Consider the following 7,692-nt stretch of genomic DNA (forward strand, 5'->3'; position numbering starts at 1 on the left):
GATTGGCCAACGTCTCCTCCTCCTTCTCATAGTGCATGGGAAAGGAAAATAACCTTTTTCCTTGGTCCATCCAAATAAATGAAGTTGAAGGTGGCAAAACTCAGGACCTGTGCAGTGTCCTTAGATGGCCACCAGGTGGCAGTGTGACCCCATGGCGACCTTGTCTTCTGCCTGCTCCCTAGGAGACTGAATTATCTTGGCCCCTGTTGGGAGATTGCCTCTGCAAAGCCAGTTTGCATTTGGTGATCTGAGACTGACAAGTCTCAGTCTCTGCCCCTCCTCTGAAAGTTGCGTGTTATCGTGGAAAAGGTTTACGCTTTGGAATCCACCAGGCCTGGTTTCCAACCCCGGGCTCTGCCTTTCCCCAGGAACTGAGCCTGGGACACACTACTTCTCTGAGCCTCAGTTTCCACATCCTGTAAAATGGGCAGCCATTGTACAATTAAGAAAGGACCAGCATATCATAGACCATAGCATAACTGAATGTTAGTTTTATTTTTGGAAATTCCTGTGTTTGCTTTTCCCTGCCCTCTGTAATCTGGCTCCGTCCTGGCCATCTGATCTCACTCACCAAGCTTCATGCACTTTCCAGAAGGTCTCTTAGTGCTCCTGATGCATCACCCACCACCCCAGGGTACCTCTTGGTACCAAGATGACTGCCATGGCACCAGGTGTCATATGCAGGAGAGATGGTGTGCATTCCTGTGCTCCTTTTAAGAGGCCTCTCAGCAGACTTCCTATAAAGTTCTTCTTGACCAGTGTCAGGTCTTAGTAAAGGGCCTGGCTTAGACTAGTCAAGATTCAGCCCTTCAGGACAGGAATAAAGACGCAGACGTAGAGAATGGACTTGAGGACACCGGGGGGGGGGGGGGAGGGGGGGGGCTGGGACGAAGTGAGAGAGTGACATGGACATATATATACACTCTCAAATGTAAAATAGATAGCTAGTGGGAAGCAGCCGCATAGCACAGGGAGATCAGCTAGGTGCTTTGTGTCCACCTAGAGGGGTGGGATAGGGAGGGTGGGAGGGAGGCTCAAGAAGGAGGGGATATGGGGATATATGTATACGTATGGCTGATTCCCTTTATTGTAAAGCAGAAACTAACACACCATTGTAAAGCAATTGTACACCAATAAAGATGTCAAAAAAAAAAAAGATTCAGCCCTTGAGGCAGGTGAGGGCGCCAGGCTGCTTTAATACCCCTGGCCACCTGGTGCATGGAAGAAGAGGGGACAAGGACGAGGACCGTGAGTTAAGTAACTTGCTCAAGGTTGCAGATCTAGTAAGAACCAGGATTCAAACCACACCGGGCTGACTCCTGAGGCTATCTGTTTGTTGAAAGGACATTGCTCGGGATTTGATATGCTGGGTTTAGGGATCTTGGAGGTACCTTTTCTAACTGATCTGGAGTCTCCCCTGTCTCTAGGCCCCTTTCCATTGTTGTTTGGGTTTTTCTCGGTCTGTCTTTCTGCCCAGGTGTCCTTTACCCTCTGTCTCCCAATGCTCAACTCTGCTCGCCTTCTGGAATAGACTTCATGCCCATAGCTGGGCCTTTCTCCTGAATGGTCAAGGCGTGGTCTCAGAGTAGCTGTCGAGACCCCACGAGGGGTCATCTTGAGGTTCCTTTTAGAGCAGATGAGGGAGCTGCAGAGCTCTGAGTCGGGGCTTAGGAGAAGGAAGTGCAGGGAAAGTGCTAAGGGCTGGTGTTGGACCCAGGTAGGGAGAGTCGGTGGTGTGTCGGTGGGGACGCGGGCGAGTGCGTGGGCCAGGCCTTCCGGTAGGTGCAGGCGGTGCGGCTGCCCCGCTGAGGTTACTCAGGAGGCGCTCGGCTTGCAGATGCTGCAGGACTGCCCCAAGGCCCGCCGGGAGGTGGAGCTGCACTGGCGGGCCTCCCAGTGCCCACACATTGTGCGGATCGTGGACGTCTATGAGAACCTGTACGCGGGGAGGAAGTGCCTGCTGATTGTCATGGAGTGGTGAGCAGCCCTTCCGCTTTACTCCTGGCCCAGCCTGATCCCACTCCCCACCCAGGCCCCCCACCTTCTGAGGACTGCCGGATGGGGACTCTGAAGCTTAAAATGTAGACGCCTGATTTTTGGAGGGGCAGTGGGGAGAGTGCTAGTGGGATGCTATGTCCTCAGATCTGACTGTGGCTTTGTTTCAGTTTGGATGGTGGAGAACTCTTCAGCCGAATCCAGGATCGAGGAGACCAGGCATTCACAGAAAGAGGTAGAAAGGGTCTGTTGTGGGGCCTGGGCTCGGGCAGGCAGGGGCACGGGGTGTCTGAAGGGGCTCTCGTGAGAGGTGCGGAGGCCTGCTGCCTTCTCCGGCTCACCGCCGGGGCCTTCTTCCTCAGCTGAGCCAGGGCTGCTCCTCATTCCCTGGTTTCTGGGGGGCGGCGGTGGACGTAGGGAGCCTTAGGCTGTGCGGGGGGATTGGTGTATTGGGTGTTCAAACCTAATGACACATCTTGTGACTCTCCTTCCCGCTCCCCCATTCCCTCTTCTCTGCAGAGGCATCAGAGATCATGAAGAGCATCGGCGAGGCGATCCAGTACTTACACTCAATCAACATCGCGCATCGGGATGTCAAGGTACCAGCTGTTCTTTTTGTCCCCCCCCTCAGTCCCCCGAACTCAGGTGCCATGGAGGCCATAGGGGTCAGGGTCGTGGTGACCCTAGGGAGGGTCCCCAGAGTCATCCTGCGGTGCGTCCCCGCTGCCTGGTTCCTGAGCGAGAGTGGGGCGGAGTGCCACTCTCTACCCCGCAGGCCCTGCCCTTGCTGGGCAAACCCCCACCCCAGTCATGAAGCCCTGTGAGGCCACCCTCACCCTGCGGTGCTCCTCAGCCACACCTCACCGCCGCACCTTCGGTCTCTGTGTCACTGCAGTGTTCACTGCGGTTCTCTGCGTCAGTGTCCGACTCCCATGCACGCTGTAAGCTCTTGGGAGGCAGGGAGCTGAGGGTCGTCACCGTCAGCTGTGCAGATCACAGGGGCTGGACAAATGGTTGTTGAATGGAGGCAGAAAGGAAGGAAGGGAGGAAGGGAGGGAGGGAGTGATAGCCCCTCACAGGTTCAGCAGAGGTTCTATTTATTTCTCTCTCTCTGTAGCCTGAGAATCTCTTATACACCTCCAAAAGGCCCAACGCCATTCTCAAACTCACTGATTTTGGCTTTGCCAAGGAAACCACCAGCCACAACTCTCTGACCACTCCTTGTTACACGCCATACTATGTGGGTAAGTCCAGAGGAGGCCTGGGGAGCTTGTCTTCCCCAGAGCTTTTCTCAAGCCTTCCTCTTGCCGGTCCCAGGGCCACAGGTCCTAGGAGAGTTGAATCCTCAGGCCCTTTCTAGCACTGGTTCTGGTGTGACCTGACCCAAACTAGGGCTCGTCAGAGCTCAGCTGGGACTGAAGCATTGCAGGAAATCATCTGCCTGGATTATGGGCGGCATTTTGCACACGTGCACGCTTTTCCTGAGTAGAGCTGCCATTCCCATCAGATTCCCAGTGGAGTCTGGGATGCAGATTTGGTTCAGGAGCCCCAGCTGACTGGCACAGAATAAACTCTCAAAATGCGTTTGTCAAATTAAATGGCAGTCTGAAATGCTCTTGCAGTTCAAGACTTGTTTTATCTTGAGATTCTAGCCCTAGGGCTCTCTTGGAGAAGGGTCTTCTGGTCTCCTTTGTCCAGCCCTGGGTCTGGGCTATGACTGTTCCCCTTCCCAGCCCAGCTAAGGTCCCATCAAGATGGGCTGAAGGGTTGGATGGGGAGCACCAGCCGCCGAGGAACTGCGGTGGATCCCAGTGTTCTGAGGGCCAGGCCCACCCACGTTGACCTTTGGTTTGCAGCTCCAGAAGTGCTGGGCCCAGAGAAGTATGACAAGTCCTGTGACATGTGGTCCTTGGGTGTCATCATGTACATCCTGTGAGTGCGTGGGGAGGGGCCTGGGGGAAGTGGGGCTGGGCTGGCCTGGGCTGGGCTGCGGTAGGGGTGGGATGAGAAGAAGAGGCAAAGATTAGCGTTCCCCTTCTGGATGGGAGATGCCCTGAGAATCCCCCGCATGTCCCCATCTCTCTGCGTTTAGTGGATTCTGACAGCTAAATGCTATAAATTAGCTTATGGGCAGGAAAATGTGTGGTTTACATACTGTTGCATTCCCGGGCCCTGTCCTTGACTTTGTATATTGTACCTGAGTCAGTGAGTCCCAATTTCTCTGCGACCTTTGCAAGAAGAAGCCTGTGTTGCGCTCTAGTCCTGGTGCAGGACGCTAAATAACATCAGCTCTGTCCCTCTCTTCCCACTTCCTCTCGGCTCAGGCTGTGTGGGTATCCCCCCTTCTATTCCAACCATGGCCTTGCCATCTCTCCGGGCATGAAGAGTCGCATCCGAATGGGCCAGTATGAATTCCCCAACCCAGAATGGTCAGAAGTATCAGAGGAAGGTAGAGAACCCACGTGTACATGTGCGTGTGTGCAGGTGTGTGTGCGTGTGCAGGGGCGGTCTCACGTGGGTGGCGTGGCTGTGGATCTGCGCCCGGCCCACAGCTGCTGGGTACGTCCTGTCTGTGTGAAGGGCCTGTGGCAGAGCTGGGGTATGGGGCGCGTGGGGCTGTCAGGGCTGGAGCCGTAATGGTCTTCAAGGCTAGCTCCTTGGGTGGTCTGTGTCCATGCCCCTTTGAATCTGGTTTTTCCCTGAAAACTGTGGGAAGGAGAAGCAGAAGGGGGGTGGCCCCTTAGCCATCTCTGTCCCCTCCCTGCACCTCGCTATCCCCCACAGTGAAGATGCTCATCCGGAACCTGCTGAAGACAGAGCCCACCCAGAGGATGACCATCACCGAGTTCATGAACCACCCCTGGATCATGGTAAGCCTGGCGGGCTGGAGGGGCCTGGGTTCATGCGGACTGTCCCTTGGGGCTCCACCCCACCCAGGCTTTCACCGTGACCCTTTTCTCTGTCCCCAGCAATCAACAAAGGTCCCTCAGACCCCACTGCACACCAGCCGGGTCCTGAAGGAGGACAAGGAGAGGTGGGAGGACGTCAAGGTGAGGGCACCACGGGCCAAGAGGGGCTCAGAGGGTGCGCGCCGAGGTGCTTGGGTGTGAGAGGCAGTGCTGGCCCAGAGGGGTCGCTTCTGTACTCGCTGACCCCAGGGGGGCTCTGTTACAACAGGAACAGCGGCTCTGAGCCACTTCCCTGCCGGGTTGTGGGCAGAGGTCCTGTGTTTGGTCTAAAGTTGGCCGTGGCTGTTTTCTACAAGCCCTCTACTGTCTGGGTCTCTAAAGGGACCTGAAAGGTCATCTGGTACCATCTCCTCACTCTGCAGACGAGGAAGTTGACGCCCAGAGGGCGGTGACCTGGTCGAGGTCACACAGCTAGTGATCGGCTGGGGCAGACATGAGCCCAGGTCTCCTGACTCCTGGTCGGCGCTCTTTCTGCCTTCCCGTGGGGCCGCTGGAGGGCTCTAGGAGAGCGCTGGCAGCACGGTGGCCAGGCTCTGTTGACCCAGCCCTGGGCCCATCACCCAGCCTGCCCTCTGTCTCCTCTGCTCCCGCCCGTCACCCGCATCCTGCCCTTGCTTTGCCTGTCGCCTCTCACGGCTCTCTCGGTCACTGCCCCCCCCCCCCAGGAGGAGATGACCAGTGCCTTGGCCACGATGCGGGTCGACTATGAGCAGATCAAGATAAAAAAGATTGAAGACGCATCCAACCCTCTGCTTCTGAAGAGGCGGAAGAAAGCTCGGGCCCTGGAGGCTGCGGCCCTCGCTCACTGAGCCGCTGGGCCCGTTCCTGCTCCACTGGAGGACAAGCAATAACTCGTGACCTGAATCTAGTTTTTAAATGAAGAGACACAGAACTGTCCACTCCCGCCTCCCCTCCTCCTCAGCCTCATGGAGCCCGGACCTCGTCATAGGCTGAATTCTGCCTTTGGTTCTGGCCACCCCTGAGAGGGAGAGCCTGGAAGGCTGAGAGGGCGTGGAGAGAAGGAGCAAGGTGCTCTTGAACCTGTGCTCATTTTGCAGTTTTATCAATAATTTGACTTAGAATTTTTATGAAACTTCTTTTATTGTTCTTGCCCTCATTCCTGCTCCTTCCCCCCAGACCCTTTCCTGTCTGGATACTACAAGGGTTTGGGGTTTGTTAAAGGGTATTTGTGGAAACTGTTATAGGGGGCGTCCCTGTGTCGTGCCACCAGCCCTCTAATTTCCCCACTACAGCCCCAGGTCCCCGCTGGCTGAGGCCTTCCGGGAGCTGCAGGCCGTGGAGGGCTGGGGCCGGGAGGCCACCCACCTCCTCTGCTGAGCCCTCAGACGTCACCGGTGTGCCAGACGGATAGGAGTGAGTGTGGTTGTGTGTGTGCGCGTGTGCCCGTGCCCGTGTGCGTGGATCAGTGCCTGGGCCTGTGCATTTGAGGGGCCAGGGGCAGGCAGGGCTGCAGAGGGAGGGCCTCCGTTGGGGCTCAGGAACTGTCTCCCTCCTCAGGCCTGCCCTGCCCGCGCTGGCTCTGCCAAAGTGCCTGGGAAGCGTGTCCAGATTCTGAGCCAGGCCGTCCGTGCCTGCCTCTGTGAGCGGGTCCTGGGAGGTGGAGAGGAGTGACTTAGCACTGGCACAGCGACCAGGAAGGCTGGAGCCCCGCCCAGGACCCCACTCCCCGCTGAGTGCTGGTCCTGGTCCTCCGAGGCGCTCATCTGCCACGTCATCTCTCTGCTTCCCCTTCCTGCCACTATTAACCCGTTCGTGTTTATTTTCTTACATTTTTGCTGTTTCTCAACAGGCCCACTCTCAGCCCGCATGGGTGAGCCTGGGCAGTCGATGAGTGACACAGAGCTGCTGCGTTTCCTGTGCCTCCCGGGCTCTGGGGCATCGGCAGCACCCCCTGGTGGGCAAAGACAGCACCACTCTTGCGGCCCTCCTGCAGATCTCCATCGTGCGGCCTAGCGGGTGGGCGGTGGAGGCTTCACACCAAAGATGTCCCGATCCTGCCCCCTCCCCATCAGCCCCTTCCCCCCGACCCCAAACAACTCAGCGTCATGTGTCCAGGCCAGTGGGGGGGAGGGCCCTCCCTCCCCAGTATTAGTCTGCAGCAGTGTGGGGAGAGGTCCTCTGTGCCGTGGTCCCTTGGGACAGGGGTGACAGTAATGCTTCAGCTTTCATCTCCCTCAGGGGCAGGGTTGGGGGGCGCACCCAGGGTCTTCTCTGGGTGTGAGGGAAGGGCTCCGAGTGCCCGCGGCGCCTCCCGTCTCTGATGGCGTGTCCAGCACTCAGATTGTTGTAAACTCCTATTGTTTTGTATGAGCAAAATTGTCTTTACTAAACAGATTTAATAGTTGAAAGGCTTTCTTTCTCTTCCTTCGTGGGGCTCAGCCCCTTGACCCCCCCCGCCTGTCCTCTTTCCGCACGTGGAGAGCGGCTCTGTGAGTTGGGAGGGCAGAGTCCGTGTGTCCTGGGAGAGGAGGGGAGGGCTCCCGGGCGAGAGGGAGCCAGCGCACGCCCCACTGAGGGCCTGGCCAGGACCTGGTATGGGGACACGAAGAGCAGGGCCGGTGCCCACCACGGTGCGGGGAGCCCATGCTCTTTTGCCAAGTATTGAATCAGGAGCCAAGCTGCTTCTCAGCCCAGTTCTTCGACTTGTTTAGCCACAAGCAGGCGCTGACACCCTCAGCCTGGGGGGCTGGCTGGTGTGAGGATTGTG

At 57.2% G+C, this 7,692-nt stretch overlaps 1 protein-coding gene across 1 annotated transcript in view; it reads left to right on the forward strand.

Moving 5' to 3' along the window:
• The window catches only part of MAPKAPK2 (MAPK activated protein kinase 2), a 44,948-nt gene extending 37,615 nt beyond the window's left edge, over positions 1–7,333 (forward strand). Inside the window, exons 2-10 of the mRNA XM_029228518.1 lie at positions 1,838–1,977; positions 2,166–2,230; positions 2,515–2,594; positions 3,113–3,239; positions 3,852–3,927; positions 4,320–4,444; positions 4,780–4,865; positions 4,965–5,045; positions 5,630–7,333. Coding sequence (XP_029084351.1) covers positions 1,838–1,977; positions 2,166–2,230; positions 2,515–2,594; positions 3,113–3,239; positions 3,852–3,927; positions 4,320–4,444; positions 4,780–4,865; positions 4,965–5,045; positions 5,630–5,773 — 924 coding nt within the window. The 3' untranslated portion in view covers positions 5,774–7,333. The remainder of the gene's footprint in view (positions 1–1,837; positions 1,978–2,165; positions 2,231–2,514; positions 2,595–3,112; positions 3,240–3,851; positions 3,928–4,319; positions 4,445–4,779; positions 4,866–4,964; positions 5,046–5,629) is intronic.
• The last annotated feature ends 359 nt before the right edge of the window (positions 7,334–7,692 follow it).

The sequence above is a fragment of the Monodon monoceros genome, unplaced genomic scaffold (assembly GCF_005190385.1).
Source record: "Monodon monoceros isolate NGI ecotype Baffin Bay Population unplaced genomic scaffold, NGI_Narwhal_1 Super_Scaffold_18, whole genome shotgun sequence".
Taxonomy (NCBI): domain Eukaryota; kingdom Metazoa; phylum Chordata; class Mammalia; order Artiodactyla; family Monodontidae; genus Monodon; species Monodon monoceros.